The sequence below is a fragment of the Coregonus clupeaformis genome, chromosome 11 (assembly GCF_020615455.1).
Source record: "Coregonus clupeaformis isolate EN_2021a chromosome 11, ASM2061545v1, whole genome shotgun sequence".
Lineage (NCBI taxonomy): Eukaryota > Metazoa > Chordata > Actinopteri > Salmoniformes > Salmonidae > Coregonus > Coregonus clupeaformis.
In genome coordinates this window covers 20,361,984-20,379,166 of record NC_059202.1, presented here as the reverse complement: position 1 = coordinate 20,379,166, position 17,183 = coordinate 20,361,984, and the positions used below count along the sequence as shown (strand labels likewise).

Genomic DNA, 17,183 nt, shown 5'->3' with positions numbered 1-17,183 from the left:
ACTTTTTTCCCTCACTGTATGTAAACTTCTGACCCACTGGGAATGTGATGAAAGAAATAAAAGCTGAAATAAATCATTCTCTCTACTATTATTCTGACATTTCACATTCTTAAAATAAAGTGGTGATCCTAACTGACCTAAGACAGGGAATTTGTACTAGGATTAAATGTCAGGAATTGTGAAAAACTAGGTTTAAATGTATTTGGCTAAGGTGTATGTAAACCTCCGACTTCAACTGTATTTCTCTCAAATTGTGTGCACATATTTGTTTACATCCCTGTTAGTGAGCATTTGTCCTTTGCCAAGATAATCCATCCACCTGACAGGTGTGGCATATCAAGAAGTTGATTAAACAGCATGATCATTAAACAGGTGCACCTTGTGCTGGGCCAGTAAAAGGCCACTCTAAAATGTAACGTTTTTTCACACAACACAATGCCACAGAGGTCTCAAGTTTTGAGGGAGTGTGCAATTGGCATGCTGACTGCAGGATTGTCCACCAGAGCTGTTTCCAGATAATTGAATGTTCATTTCTCTAAGCCGCCTCCAACAACGTTTTAGAGAATTTGGCAGTACGTCCAACCGGCCTCACAACCACAGACCCCGTGTAACCACGCCAGCCCAGGACCTCCACATCCGGCTTCTTCACCTGCGGGATCGTCTGAGACCAGCCACCCGGACAGCTTATAAGACTGAAGAGTATTTCTGCCTGTAATAAAGCCCTTTTGTGGGGAAAAACTCATTCTGAGTGGCTGGGCCTGGCTCCCCAGTGTGTAGGCCTATGCCCTCCCAGGGCCACCCATGGCTGCACTCCTGCCCAGTCATGTGTAATCCATAGATTAGGGCCTAATGAATTTATTTCAATTGACTGATTTCCTTATATGAACTGTGACTCAGTAAATTTGTTGAAATTGTTGCGTTTATATATTTGTTCAGTGTGTGTGTATATATTATACACACACACACACACACACACACACACACACACACACACACACACACACACAAACATTAAAATACAAAAACACAGTCATGGTAAGCACAAATAAAACATCAAAAAATCACCCAGAAAAACAGTTACATTCGTCCACAAATAAATCCCCAATCAATACTTTAAATTGCCAGAATGTCACCAGAACATCAACATACATTGTGTTCCAGCAATACGTCAGAAACCCTTGAAACCTCCAGTTAACCAATCCGGTGAACGGCTTCGACAACTCAGTTGTTGATCATTTCTCTTTTTTTCTCTGTGTTGTTGGGAAGAAGCATTTCACTGTTAGTCTACACCTGTTGTTTACCAAGCATGTGACAAATACAATTTTGATTTGGAAAATCAATAGTTAAATGTGCCAAAACTCCAGTATTTTTTTTCATCCTATATCTTGTTCTCCATCTTCTTTTTAAATAGTGAGCACTTTTATTTCCATGACTGATTTTTAAAAAAAACTCATTTTCTCATGGCTCTCTTTAGTCCCTCTGCATCAGACAGAGGTATGGTGATATCGTATGGTGAGGTCCCTGGCAATTCACAACCCTACTTCTACCTTTCTCCCCCCTCTGGCTGGAGCTAAGCCCCTTCACCCACTCGTTTGAACTCTCTGCCAGCGTCTGTGTGGATGCACTGCGGCGCTTTGAGCAATGCAGGCGCGGTGGCCCACAGCCTAGGGCTCATCGTCTCGCTTTGACATCTTGTTCCATCTTGTAAAAACAATATGGTTTCTACATGTTCGGTCGGCTGCCATTTGGCTTCAGCAGGTGGCCCTGCGACGGTGGCATGGTTTCAGTGTTTGGACAGTAGCTTGTCCTGCTGTGTTAACAGACTGGTTGGTCAGTGTGGCGTGTCGACCATGTCTCGGTCTACTGTCCAGTGATTATCTGTGCAGTCAGGTGCACTGACCCAGAACCCATTTCTTCTGTTTGGTGCTTGAAGGGGCAATCTGCAGTTGCTACATCCATTTGGACTTTTAAATTAAGGATATGTACCCATTGATTCTTGAAGAATATAACTTATAAATGCCTCTTGCGCTTAGTTCAACTGTTGTCTGCCATCGTAACCTAAAATACAGCTTGTTTTACTCCAATGTTTGTAAACAAACACTTCGTATAGCCTCAAACTATAATGGTTAAAACTATAATTTTGATATAATGGATGGCCAGTCCTTGCATCCATAGCTTGGTTATGAATTTGAGTGGTTACATTTCTCCAGCCCCATCCCTCAGCTTTTTTACTAAAACAGGGGCGGGGAGTTCACTTTGTTATTGTTTCAACTGCTGATTGTTGCTTTATGCGACACCACCACCATTCCCTTATCGTGAACCATGGAAGAACTGAGCGAAGAATGTTTATTAATGAACCGCAGCAGCTTCCATGTCCAAGGGATTGCAGTCCTGATGGAACAAACCTTCCATCCTACAATGGAGCCTGCAGCTTGTACCAGAATAACAAGAGACTTACCAGCTTATTTATCTTCCATGATTTCCCCGTGGGACTCAGTCTGGGCTTTCTTTCAGTGGAATCACACCCCTCCCATGCCCCGAAATTGCATAGTGTACGACTAGTGGTGCGTCCCAAATCGCACTCTGTACGACTAGCCGTGCATCCCAAATGGCACAACTGGGAACATTCATCTCTCACACACAAGCACACGTGTGCCAGCCATTCCCTCAAGGGTGAAATAGTACTGAAGGCAATGATCGTACTGAAGGCAAGTACTGACAGGAAAATATAGCTGAGGCCCAATGTTCTCTTATAGAACACGGTGTGTCATCAACAGGTTTTCCCGCAAAATCTCATGTCTGTTGAACAGGATGCAACAGAACTTTTATCCTTGAAATGTATCGTGTTGAAAATGAATGATTGTCTGTCAGCTTTATTCATTCTATTTCTATCTGCAACGTTCGGAATTTCCCTGAATATACCCCTTCCTCTTTTTTTGGTCAACTGGTAGGCAATGGTTTTCACGTTATGTTCCTCATGCGAAGCACGGGACTCTCACTTCCACATTCGGAAAGTATTCAGACCCCTTGACTTCTTCCACATTTTGCTACATTACACCATTATTCTAAAATTGATTAAACTGTTTTTTCCCCTCATCAATCTACACGCAATACCCCATAATGACAAAGCAAAAACAGTGTTATTATTATTATTAATTAATTAATTAAATATATATATATTTTTTTTACGGCAATATAACATTTACATAAGTATTCAGGCCCTTTACTCAGTACTTTGTTGAAGCACCTTTGGCAGCGATTACAGTCTCAAGTCTTCTTGGGTATGACGCTACAAGTTTGGCACACCTGTATTTGGGGAGTTTCTCCCGTTTTTCTTTGCAGATCCTCTCAAGCTCTATCAGGTTGGATGGGGAGCGTCGCTACACAGATATTTTCAGATCTCTCCAGTGATGTTCGATCGGGTTTAAGTCCGGGCTCTGGCTTGGCCACTCAAGGACATTCAGAGACTTGTCCCGAAGCCACTCCTGCATTGTCTTGGCTGTGTGCTTAGGGTCGTTGTCCTGTTGGAAGGTGAACCTTTGCCCCAGTCTGAGGTCCTGAGCGCTCTGGTGCAGGTTTTCATCAAGGACCTCTCTGTACTTTGCTCTGTTCATCTTTCCCTTGATCCTGACTAGTCTCCCAGTCCCTGTCACTGAAAAACATCCCCACAGCATGATGCTGCCACCACCATGCTTCACCGTAGGGATGGTGCCAGGTTTCCTCCAGACATGATGCTTTGCATTCAGGCCAAAGAGTTCAATCTTGGTTTCATCAGACCAGAGAATCTTGTTTCTCATGATCTGAGAGTCCTTTAGGTGCCTTTTTGGCAAACTCCAAGCAGGCTGTCATGTGCCTTTTACTGAGGTGTAGCTTCCGTCTGGCCACTCTACCATAAAGGCCTGATTGGTGGAGTGCTGCAGAGATGGTTGTCCTTCTGGAAGGTTCTCCTATCTCCACAGAGGAACTCTGGAGCTCTGTCAGAGTGACCATCAGGTTCTTGATCACCTCCCTGACCAAGGCCCTTCTCCCATGATTGCTCAGTTTGGCCGGGTGGCCAGCTCTAGGAAGAGTCTAAGTGGTTCCAAACTTCTTCCATTTAAGAATGATGGAGGCCACTGTGTTCTTGGGGACCTTCAATGCTGCAGACATTTTTTGGTACCCTTCCCCAGATCTGTGCCTCGACACAATCCTGTTTCGGCGCTTTACGGACAATTCCTTCAACCTCATTGGTAGGTTTTTGCTCTGACATGCACTGTCAACTGTGGGACCTTATATAAACAGGTGTGTGCCTTTCCAAATCATGTCCAATCAATTAAAATGACCACAGGTGGACTCCAATCAAGTTGTAGAAACATCTCAAGGATGATCAATGGAAACAGGATGCACCTGAGCTCAATTTCGAGTCTCATAGCAAAGGGTCTGAATACTTAGGTGTGTGTGTGTATGTATGTATGTGTGTATATATATATATATATATATATATATATATATATATATATATATATATTATTTTTTATTTATTTTATTATTAATTTGCAAACATTTCTAAACCTGTTTTCGGATTGTCATTATGGGGTATTGTGTGTGGATTGATGAGGAAAAATATGATTTCATCCATTAAGGATGTAACGTAGCAATGTGGAAAAAGTCAAGGGGTCTGAATACTTTACGAATGCACTGGGGATGGTTTATGCCCTGGGGATGGTTTATGCTGCGGATGGTCAAGCCAACCAAACCCAAGCCAAGCAAATGACGCAAAACTGGTGTTAGATTAGGCCCTGTTGACTTTGAAATATGTTATTCCTCCCTACTTTGGGGTAGTCTAATCGCTAATCTAACATGACTAGATTGCTGTAGGCTATGTGTTGGAAGCCCTTTTCCCCCTATCAAGTCATGTCAGATCTGTGATTAGTTAAGGACGGAAGGATGCATTTCAAAATAATTCAAATAGGCTCCGAGCCTCTACCCTGTTTATTTGGGGTAAATATATGCAGAGAGATTCTTAGGGCCTTGTTCAATTAGTGATAAAGCAGCAGATAGTTGCCCAGGGGGAACTTAATGGTACAGTGGCTGGCTTTTAGCAGGGACAGGAAGCACTGTGTCATATCCTGTCACATGTCTGGCTCGGGATGCAGGAGGGGGAGTGGCCTGGGAAGCTGAAGGGCAGTAGCTGGATTCGGCCTGTGGCTTTGGAGTTGGGATGCGGCTATGTACACCTTTCCTGGGCAAAATGTGGAAGGAACTGAGGGCGAGGTCTTGAAGAAGACTGGGAGCTAGGCCCGACCTAGATTGACTGACAGACTAGCACTGTGTGTTCCCTTGGCAACAGTTGTCTGTAGCAGCTGTCAAAACTGACTGGACATACACACACATATAGACACAGGTCTTTATAGGAATGGTGTGTGTGTTCCTTCTCTGCTGTCGTTCTGTTAGCGGTGTGGTGTTAGTATGGTAAAGCATGTTAGTCTTGTACAGTATGTTAGTCAGCGATGGTCTCAAGATGTATAAACACAATTTTATGGAGACCTCTTTTCTCCCAGTCATAAAGACAGATGCCTTTAATGGTGAAGTAATTGCCATTGATTCTGACTATTTTAGGTGGTCAAATAACTTATAGGCCTACATGAAGTAGGTCTGGTTTACATGTTCTGTGCTGGTTTGAGCAAAATCATGCTGACCCATTTCCAGTCCACACATCTACAGTGCCTTCAGAAAGTATTCACATCCCTTGACTTTTTCCACATTTAGTTGTGTTACAAAGCGGGATTAAAATGGATTTAATTGTCATTTTTTTGTCAACAATCTACACAAAATACTCTGTCGAAGTGGAAGGAAATTTCTAACATTTGTAAAAAAAAAAAATATGAAAAGGTAAACGCTGACATACACTATATATACAAAAGTATGTGGACATCCCTTCAAATTAGTGGATTCGGCTATTTCAGCCACACCCGTTGCTGACAGGTGTATAATATCGAGCACACAGCCATGCAATCTCCATAGACAAACATTGGCAGTAGAATGTCCTCAGTGACTTTCAACGTGGCACTGTCATAGGATGTCACCTTTCCACCAAGTCAGTTCGTCACATTTCTACCCTGCTAGAGCTGCCCCGGTCAACTGTAAGTGCTGTTATTGTGAAGTGGAAACGTCTAGGAGCAACAACGGCTGAGCCGTGAAGTGGTAGGCCACACAAGCTCACAGAACGGGACCGCCGAGTGCTGAAGCGCGTAGCGAGTAGAAATCGTCTGTCCTTGGTTGCAACACTCACTACCGAGTTCCAAACTGCCTCTGGAAGCAACAGCACAATAACTGTTAGTCGGGAGCTTCATGAAATGGGTTTCCATGGCGGAGCAGCTGCACACAAGCCTAAGATCACCATGCGCAATGCCAAGCGTCGGCTGGAGTGGTGTAATGCTCGCCGCCATTGGACTCTGGAGCAGTGGAAACCATCTGGATGAATCACGCTTCACCATCTGGCAGTCCGACGGAAGAATCTGGGTTTGGTGGATGCCAGGAGAACGCTACCTACCCCAATGCATAGTGCCAACTGTAAAGTTTGGTGGAGGAGGAATAATGGTCTCGGGCTGTTTTTCATGGTTCAGGGTAGGCCCCTTAGTTCCAGTGAAAGGAAATCTCAACGCTACAGCATACAATGACATTCTAGACGATTCTGTACTTCCAACTTCATGGCAATAGTTTGGGGAAGGCCCTTTCCTGTTTCAGCATGACAATGCCCCCGTGCACAAAGCCAGGTCCATACAGAAAATGTTTACTCCTCAACTTATTTAGGCTTGCCATAACAAATGGGTTGAAAACTTACTGACTCAAGACATTTCAGCTTTGTTATGGGGGATTTATTGCGTGTAGGCCAGTGACACAAAATCTCAATTTAATGAATTTTAAATTCAGGCTGTAAAGTCAAGGGGTGTGAATACTTTTTGATGGCACTGTATGCAACAATTCTGTAACATTACCTGTGCTTTGGTCAGTTTTAATCCCTGCAAAGGGAAATGTTTTTCTACCCTTAGCCTACCTAGAGACTGAACCCCATGCAGTCAGATCCTGGCCTGGAGCCTGACTTTCAGCTGAGCGCGGCCCAGTCCGCTATCTCTGCCACTGTGTTACAGCCCTGGACTGGCACACCTAGGATGCGCATAAAATGACACGGGGCCTTGGTCAAAAGTAGTGCACTACATAGGGAATAGGGTGCCATTTGGGATGCAGGCCCAGTCCAGAAAATACCACTTTATTGTTCTGTATCAAATATTACAACCCGGTTTTGGGCTGTAAAAATGATCCACTTGGTTTCTTGCGACAGATTAACATTAAAATCGAGACGTTGATCTGGTTCTGGGTGCCGATATTACTTGATTTTCCTAGATAAAATATGTTTGGCTCTACTTGTTTAGTTCCTATTTTTGTGCTGTCTAAAATGAACCGTTACGTGAGATCCTTATGTCATCTGCTCAGTGTGCATGTGCTTAGTAGTTTCATTGTGACATATGACATCATGGGCTTGAGGGGCGTGGCCATTTTTTCAGTGCATCTATGAGACCTAGTCCACTAATCTGACTTTAGATTCATTCTTTTTAATCTGTTTAAAACCGCACAAGCTGGAGGCTATTTAATAATTCCTCTGTTTTCCTCTGTCATTACTGGGGCAAATCCATAAACGTGGTCCGCGTTAGTGACATCTCCAGACTGGGATAAGGTACAGACCTGGATTCAAATACTATCTGAAATCCTTTTATGTCTTAATCTGTACTTGATTGAGTTAGTGTGGTTTATTGGAACGATCAAATAGTCCCAACATTGTAATATTCGCAATCTGGCACTCCTTGCAGGCTAAAGAAAAACACTCAAAGTATTTGAAAGATTTAAAATAGTATTTGAATCAGTCTGATTAGGTTTCACGACCACCAGGCGATCCCGCGGTGCAAGAGGAAGATGACTTTATTGTCCAATGTACATGAATGCCCAACAGATAGAAATGTGTAGCTATTCCCCATCCAACTGGGTTAGGGTAAGCATGATCCAGTCAGAGGAAACCCACCTCCGGAACAAAAATGGTTCCTCTTTTTATATGGTGAGGAAATGATTTGCCAACATTTGGGCCCGGATTCAAAGCCTGAAACTAACAATTGGTTGTTAAACTTGAAAAAGAACGTTAGAATAAAACACCTGTCATTTGTTTATTTCCTCTCAAGTATCCTGGGCTCTGTACGGAGGAGGGTTTAGGGATTTCCTTGTGGGTCTCTTTGTGGGTCCATTGCCAACAGGGGGAGCTATTGTTTTGAGCCAGGTGAAAATGTGAGGCAGTGGCAGAGTGACGTCATTGCAGGCTTTTCAGAAGGTATCCAGTGAGATTTCAAGTCTTAATTTCCTTTTTGAAACAGGATTCCATATAAAGTAGACAATGTATCAGTTTCCATTGCCAGTTCTTCACTATCTCTTTGTATCAAATAAAGAATGTAACAAGCTTTTTGGAGTGCCCTACCCACATACTGGTAACTGCCAAAATTAAAGGAAACACTTAAGTAAATGAGGGATACAAAGTATATTGAAAGCAGGTGCTTCCACACTGGAATGGTTCCTGAGTTAATTAAGCAATTAACATCCCAGTTGCCCATTATTTTAGCTACCATGGCTAGAAGACGAGATCTCGGTGACTTTGAAAGAGGGGTCTCAGAGCAACAAAGAGAGTTTTTAAAGGGGTGTGTGTGAGTGTCTCAGTCAGCAGATCTCAACCCAACTGAACCCTTATGGGAGATTCTGGAGCGGCACATGAGACGGCATCTTCACACCACCATCAACAAAACACCAACTTATGGAATTTCTTGTGGAAGAATGGTGTCGCATTCCTACAATGGAGTTCCCAACGCCCTATTAAAGACTCTATGTTGGCGTTACCTTTTTATTTTGGCAGTGACCTGTACATACTTAGGAGTTTCTATCCATCCTGTTGGAAAGGTGATGGTATGTTTTACACTTCACTCTTTCATTTTCCATCTTTTATATAAAGAGAATGACCTCGATGTGGCAGCTTGCAAGAGGTGTGTAGCTGCCGCACACTCTGGTCTTTTCTAGTGTCCCTTCTCTTGACGGACACCCACCAAGTCTTAGCCAGTGTAAGGTGTACACACACACACACACACACACACACAGAGAAAAGTACTGACCCAGGAAGTTTGGGTCCTTTTTTGAAGCGCTCAGCACTGGCGCATTTCCTGAGAGCGAACTCTAGCCCCTCCACTAAAATGATCTCCTCACTTTCACCGCTGGCTGTAGCTGCTGCTGCTGAGTCAACCCAATCCCGCAGCAATTTACAGCTCATCTGGCACCCTATTCCCTACATAGTGCACTACTTTTGACCAGGCCCTATAGGCCTATATGTATATGAGGAATAGGATACCATTTGGGACAGAACACTGTCTCTGTCTCTGCCTGTCGCCCCGGGCGACTATCTGCACTCACACCTGATAGGATGTGCAAACAAGTTACAGTGCATTCAAGATGCACTATGCAGAAATCGCTTCGCCTAATTACAGTTTGTGACAAAAACAAGCAAGGATAGTGTACAGAATCATTGTACCATTTAAACCGCTGTGAAATGCTTAACCCAAAATATTGTATTTTCAGCTGTTTGAAGCTGGTGTACAAAACCGAAAGGAAAAGACTCAAAAACTAAATTTAAGAACGGGAAGCATAGAAATAGCGCACATAGAACAGATCTACCGCTTCTTAGACTTGCTTTCAATGATAATGACAGATCTATAACACACATTTCTATGTGAATTTGGTCGGGTCGCCCAAAAAGTTACATATTGCAGCTTTTAATAGTGCAAGGAAACGGGACAGATATTATCAAATCAATAAACCTCAACATAATAGCGTGATTATGGTTAAATGTGAAGCTAATGATGTGAGGTTATTGTGAAGCTAATGGTGTGAGGTTATTGTGAAGCTAATGGTGTGAGGTTATTGTGAAGCTAATGGTGTGAGGTTATTGTGAAGCTAATGGTGTGAGGTTATTGTGAAGCTAATGGTGTGAGGTTATTGTGAAGCTAATGGTGTGAGGTTATTGTGAAGCTAATGGTGTGAGGTTATTGTGAAGCTAATGGTGTGAGGTTATTGTGAAGCTAATGGTGTGAGGTTATTGTGAAGCTAATGGTGTGAGGTTATTGTGAAGCCAGTGGGTCAAACGCTGGAGAGCAGCGGTTTGTTCAGGAGGGCACAACATTACAGAATGTTCAGATAGAAGTAGAATGTGCAGAACAGAGATGATTATCTGTCTTGTAGAAGAGAATCGTGTCAGTCAGCTCTATTTATTACGTTTCTGTCTGCAATGTAATGAACGTTTCACTCACTGAAGAAACCCCAGGACACCTCTCTCTGAACAGTACCTCAATGTAATTGGACAGCATCAGGCCCTGAAATTCAGGAAGCATGCTTGTGATTGGATAGTATCTGTCATTCAATCTCAGCTAGCCTGCGGGTGATTGGCTGGGGCCTTAGGCCTGCCTCTCTGGCTGTGTTCTGACAGGCTGAGTCATGCCCGAGGCGGGTCCTAGACCAGCGCTGCAGGACCTGCTGGGTTTCATTCGCACAGTGCTCCGTGTGGATCCCACCCTGTGGAGTCTGACTCACTGGGGCTATAGATGTTACCATTTTGGCCAATGTTGGCATAGATATTCCCTTGAAAATAGCATTATAACTCAAAGACTTTAGATGCCAATATGGCTACCCACCTCAAACCATGTTTGCCAGCCAGCCATACTCACTTTCACTATTTTTCTCTCTTTCTCTCCCTCCCTCTCTCTCTTTCTCTCCCTCCCTTCCCCCTCTCTCTTTCTCTCTCTCCCTCCCCCCTCTCTCTTTCTTTCTCTCCCTCCCCCCTCTCTCTTTCTTTCTCTCTCGCTGTCTACCTCTCTTCCTCCCTCCCTATGGAAGACTGTCACCCCAACAGCCTCTTTCATCTAGCACTACAAACAACCTCTCCCTCTGAAACCCAATAAAAAAAGGAAAATAAATGTAAAATACGGTTTTGAGAAAGTCATTCTAGACCAGGGGTAGGCAACCCTGTTCCTGGAGTGCCGCAGCTACTGCAGGATTTATTTTCTCCCCAACTACAAACCATACCTGACTAACTGAGCTAATAGACCAGTTCAATGATTGCCTAAATTCAACACGCCTGGTCTTCCAGGTGGGTTCAATCAGAAGCATGCTCCAGGACCGGGGTTGCTTACCCCTGTTCCAGACAGACAGCATCGTTTTTCTTCCTTTATTTCTTCTTTCCTTCCTCACTCTCACCTCACTTCCCGTAGTTACTACGGTACTCCATGGCAACGGCATTTCTTTCCTCACTTTCACCTCACTTCCCGTCGTTACTACTCCATGGCAACGGCATTTCTTTCCTCACTTTCACCTCACTTCCCGTAGTTACTACTCCATGGCAACGGCATTTCTTCCTCACTTTCACCTCACTTCCTGTAGTACTACTCCATGAAGGCATTTCTTTCCTCACTTTCACCTCACTTCCTGTAGTCTCCATGGCAACGGCATTTCTTTCCTCACTTTCACCTCACTTCCCGTCGTTACTACTCCATGGCAACGGCATTTCTTTCCTCACTTTCACCTCACTTCCCGTAGTTACTACTCCATGGCAACGGCATTTCTTTCCTCACTTTCACCTCACTTCCTGTAGGTACTACTCCATGGCAACGGCATTTCTTTCCTCACTTTCACCTCACTTCCCGTAGTTACTACTCTATGGCAACGGCATTTTTGTCTCTCTGGAGATTATTTGTTATTCATGTTTTTATTAATATTTTTTTATGCAGAATTTTATTTTAATTATTTGACATCTGTGGCAACCAGAATAATTCCCTGCTAAGATTTTAATCTGGTCTGTGTGTTTCATCAGTGGTGTCATTGTACGTACTAATCGACAAGAAATGGAAGGGTTTGAATACAGCGTTCTGTCTCTTAAAAGTGCAGTATGCAAAAATCAAATAGTTTGCCTAATTTCAGTTCGTGACAAAACAAGCAAATATAATGTAGAGAATCATTGTACCATTTAAACAGCTGTGAAATTACCAAAAATATGATATTTTCAGCTGTTTCAAGCTGGTGTTCAAAACCGAAAGTAAAAGACACAAAAACTCTACTTAAGAATGGGAAGCATAGAAATAGAACTGATCTACCGCTTCTTAGACTTGCGTTCAATGATGATGACAGATCTATACAGTGGGGAAAAAATGTATTTAGTCAGCCATCAATTGTGCAAGTTCTCCCACTTAATAAGATGAGAGAGGCCTGTAATTTTCATCATAGGTACACGTCAACTATGACAGACAAAATGAGAAGAAAAAATCCAGAAAATCACATTGTAGGATTTTTTATGAATTTATTTGCAAATTATGGTGGAAAATAAGTATTTGGTCACTTACAAACAAGCAAGATTTCTGGCTCTCACAGACCTGTAACTTCTTCTTTAAGAGGCTCCTCTGTCCTCCACTCGTTACCTGTATTAATGGCACCTGTTTGAACTTGTTATCAGTATAAAAGACACCTGTCCACAACCTCAAACAGTCACACTCCAAACTCCACTATGGCCAAGACCAAAGAGCTGTCAAAGGACACCAGAAACAAAATTGTAGACCTGCACCAGGCTGGGAAGACTGAATCTGCAATAGGTAAGCAGCTTGGTTTGAAGAAATCAACTGTGGGAGCAATTATTAGGAAATGGAAGACATACAAGACCACTGATAATCTCCCTCGATCTGGGGCTCCACGCAAGATCTCACCCGTGGGGTCAAAATGATCACAAGAACGGTGAGCAAAAATCCCAGAACCACACGGGGGGACCTAGTGAATGACCTGCAGAGAGCTGGGACCAAATTAACAAAGCCTACCATCAGTAACACACTACGCCGCCAGGGACTCAAATCCTGCAGTGCCAGACGTGTCCCCCTGCTTAAGCCAGTACATGTCCAGGCCCGTCTGAAGTTTGCTAGAGTGCATTTGAATGATCCAGAAGAGGATTGGGAGAATGTCATATGGTCAGATGAAACCAAAATATAACTTTTTGGTAAAAACTCAACTTGTCGTGTTTGGAGGACAAAGAATGCTGAGTTGCATCCAAAGAACACCATACCTACTGTGAAGCATGGGGTGGAAACATCATGCTTTGGGGCTGTTTTTCTGCAAAGGGACCAGGACGACTGATCCGTGTAAAGGAAAGAATGAATGGGGCCATGTATCGTGAGATTTTGAGTGAAAACCTCCTTCCATCAGCAAGGGCATTGAAGATGAAATGTGGCTGGGTCTTTCAGCATGACAATGATCCCAAACACACCGCCCGGGCAACGAAGGAGTGGCTTCGTAAGAAGCATTTCAAGGTCCTGTACTGGCCTAGCCAGTCTCCAGATCTCAACCCCATAGAAAATCTTTGGAGGGAGTTGAAAGTCCGTGTTGCCCAGCGACAGCCCCAAAACATCACTGCTCTAGAGGAGATCTGCATGGAGGAATGGGCCAAAATACCAGCAACAGTGTGTGAAAACCTTGTGAAGACTTACAGAAAACGTTTGACCTGTGTCATTGCCAACAAAGGGTATATAACAAAGTATTGAGAATCTTTTGTTATTGACCAAATACTTATTTTCCACCATAATTTGCAAATGAATTCATTAAAAATCCTACAATGTGATTTTCAGGATTTTTTTTCCTCATTTTGTCTGTCATAGTTGACGTGTACCTATGATGAAAATTACAGGCCTCTCTCATCTTTTTAAGTGGGAGAACTTGCACAATTGGTGGCTGACTAAATACTTTTTTCCCCACTGTAACTCCCATTTCTATGTGAATTTGGTCAGGTCGCCCAAAAAGTTCAATATTGCAGCTTTAATTAAAACAAAATTCAGGCTCCATATTGAATGTTACTTTAGCCATTACATTTATTTTATTTTATTAAATTGTTATTTTTGTCATTTCTGTTCTCTTTGTTCAGTAGGTGGCTCACCATTTCTCTCTAGTCTAATTGATGTAATTTTAGATGTTTGATCTTCCACTGAATATTTATTTAGATTCCACTGAATATTTATTTAGATTCCACTGAATATTTATTTAGATTCCAGTGAATGTTTATTTCCAGTGAATGTTTATTTCCAGTGAATGTTTCTGTTGAGGAGAGCAAAGATGAAAATGCACACCACCGCAATTTCCTGTTTTTGGTATCGGAAAGTAAATTTACTTAGTCGACAGAATTCATCCCACACACACACTGTTTTGTTGACTTTTCGGTCATGTTGACCATGTTCCTTGAGCGATAGTCACATAACTGATGCTCTAACTGTACTGTGATGTCACACCCACAGGGCTTTCTGATTGGTGCACGGCCCGAAAATGCCTGCGAGCCCATCGACCCACCCCCTATCCGGGACAACCTCACTGGCGCCTTCATCGTGCTCATCAAGCGCTTCGACTGTAACTTTGACATCAAGGTAGGGCGCACTGCACTCACAAAAACCTCCCCATGTGATGTATTATTGGTTGCCCCTAAGTTGCCCCTAGCCAATTATACAAGATCAGATATTTTAGCATCCCCCTAATGGTTAATGTTACGATTGGGGGTAGGATAATCTGATCCTAGATATGCGCTTAAGAGGCAGATTCTACCTCAAGACCCCCTTAATGTCTATGATGAAGTTGCCCTTTAGCACTGATCCAAAGTCAGTTTCCTCTTTTACCTCTTGATGGATATAGTTAGGGATGGGATTGGGAAAGCTGATCCTTAGGCACAACTTCTGCCTCGAGCCCCTCTTACATGCTGCACAGTACACAGGAAATGGCTGTTGCCCAGTCAGGACTTCCTGTTCTGGCACTGAACCATCTCTCCCTCCCTTCCTCCACTCATCCCCTGCTTCTCTCGTGATCCATTAACTTGGTGCCCTTAGCGGCCCTCTGCAGAAATGCAAAGCTGTAAACAAAGGCATTGTCGTAGTTTTAACATGGTAGGGAAAAGACACCTTTAACCTTACGCCAATGTCACAACACAATTGAGCTCCAACCAAAGAGAGACCGAGACTTGGTTCTTTAAGGACAGGGAAAGCATCATTTGTTATACAGAGTTAAAACCTTTTTTATACATGGAAATCCACTACTTCAGTGTAGCGGGATAGTAGGCCTATTTTCTTCTCAGCAACAAAGGAGCCGTTTTTAACGTTTGCGCGGCACGGCACTCTGAACCGTCTCTACTCGAGTTTACAGAAAGTGTGTGTGGCGCCCAGAATGTTGAGTTTTCCTAATAAGTCCCAGGAGCTGTGGAGAGCACCACTCGATCCGCCCCATTACTCAACCTTGGAGAGAGAGAGAGAGGAGTCTAATGATAGAATTAGAGGGCGAGCGAGGGGGAGGGATGTAAGGAGTGAAAGGGTCTGTTGATAGAAGTTGAGAGAGTGGGAGTGGGGCAGAATGAAAGCTAGAGAGGGAGAGAGGGGCAGAATGAAAGCTTGAGGGAGAGAGAGTGGGGCAGAATGAAAGCTAGAGGGAGAGAGAGTGGGGCAGAATGAAAGCTAGAGAGAGAGAGTGGGGCAGAATGAAAGCTGAGAGAGAGAGTGGGGCAGAATGAAAGCTAGAGAGAGTGGTGTAGAATGAAAGCTAGAGAGAGAGAGAGTGGGGCAGAATGAAAGGTGGAGAGAGAGAGTGTGGGGCAGAATGAAAGCTGGAGGGAGATTAATTGATTTGATCATTTGAGCCGTAGCATCATAGACTGTCTGCCTCTCAGATGACACGATATAATACATGCTTCTAATGAAAAATACTGAGGATAAAGATGAAACACACAGTCATGCACAAGGAAGCACTGTTTCTCACAACCGAATAAAGTAAAGAGAGGGAGAGAGAACAGATACGTACAGTATTATTGTGTCTGTGTGAAGAGCAGAAGTTAAGAGAGGAAGAGGGGAGACAGAATCACACAGAGATGGTAGGAAGTGAGTGGAGTGAGAGGAGACCGAATGACAAACAGATTAAGGAAAGAGGGAGAGAGTAGAGCTCTGGAGCTGGCTGTGGTCCCTGGTCTCTGGAGCTGGCTGTGGTCTCTGGAGCTGGCTGTGGTCCCTGGTCTCTGGAGCTGGCTGTGGTCTCTGGAGCTGGCTGTGGTCCCTGGTCTCTGGAGCTGGCTGTGGTCTCTGGAGCTGGCTGTGGTCCCTGGTCTCTGGAGCTGGCTGTGGTCTCTGGAGCTGGCTGTGGTCCCTGGTCTCTGGAGCTGGCTGTGGTCTCTGGAGCTGGCTGTGGTCCCTGGAGCTGGCTGTGGTCTCTGGAGCTGGCTGTGGTTTCTGGAGCTGGCTGTGGTCTCTGGAGCTGGCTGTGGTCCCTGGTCTCTGGAGCTGGCTGTGGTCTCTGGAGCTGGCTGTGGTCTCTGGAGCTGGCTGTGGTCTCTGGAGCTGGCTGTGGTCTCTGGAGCTGGCTGTGGTCCCTGGTCTCTGGAGCTGGCTGTGGTCCCTGGAGCTGGCTGTGGTCCCTGGTCTCTGGAGCTGGCTGTAGAGTGTAGGGCTTTCTCTCCCTGGTCCCTCACCCGCTCCATGCCTAATAAGGCCATTCTACATCACACACACACAGTGAGGTGTTCCCTGGGACTGAAACCGGATGCCCTCCCCCCTCGACCCTCTCCAGCTTGCTGTGCGTCAACCAGAGACATACACACTAGCACACACACTAGACCTGACCTCACATCAGCGCCACAAACAAACAGACACAGGAAACTGATCCAAGAACAGTCGATACCACACTCTGACCAGTTAAAAGGACAGTTCAGTCCAAAATCCAAGTAATTTACTCTCTCACTCTTCCGCCGGACCACGAAACAGGATGTTGAAGGTTTACGAAGCAGTAGCAGAGAGTCTGCCCCCCCTAGGTCTGATGTAGGATCAGTCCTTGTGGCTCCAAAAACAGCACAGAGCTACCGAGCCTGACTCAGGATCAGCCAGACAGATGTTAGTCTTCTCTATAGCAGTTGAGTTAGGAGCTGGGGAGAGACTGGCCTTGAGGAAACAGGGCGGAGGCATACTATAGGGGACATTCCTTGAAATGGGACCTTGGGTTTGAGAAGGGGCGTGTCAGTGTGTGTGTGTGTTGTGTGTGTGTTTGTTGTGTGTGTGTGTGTGAGAGAGGGAGGGTGG

At 44.3% G+C, this 17,183-nt stretch overlaps 1 protein-coding gene across 3 annotated transcripts in view; it reads left to right on the top strand.

Annotated features, from left to right (window-relative positions):
- LOC121576509 (E3 ubiquitin-protein ligase RNF13) overlaps window positions 1-17,183 on the top strand; it is an 85,399-nt gene that overhangs the window by 19,841 nt on the left and 48,375 nt on the right. For all 3 annotated transcript variants that reach the window (XM_041889697.2, XM_041889700.2, XM_041889699.2), the window contains exon 4: window positions 14,379-14,504. In XM_041889697.2, the coding sequence (XP_041745631.2) occupies window positions 14,379-14,504 (126 nt within the window). The remainder of the gene's footprint in view (window positions 1-14,378; window positions 14,505-17,183) is intronic.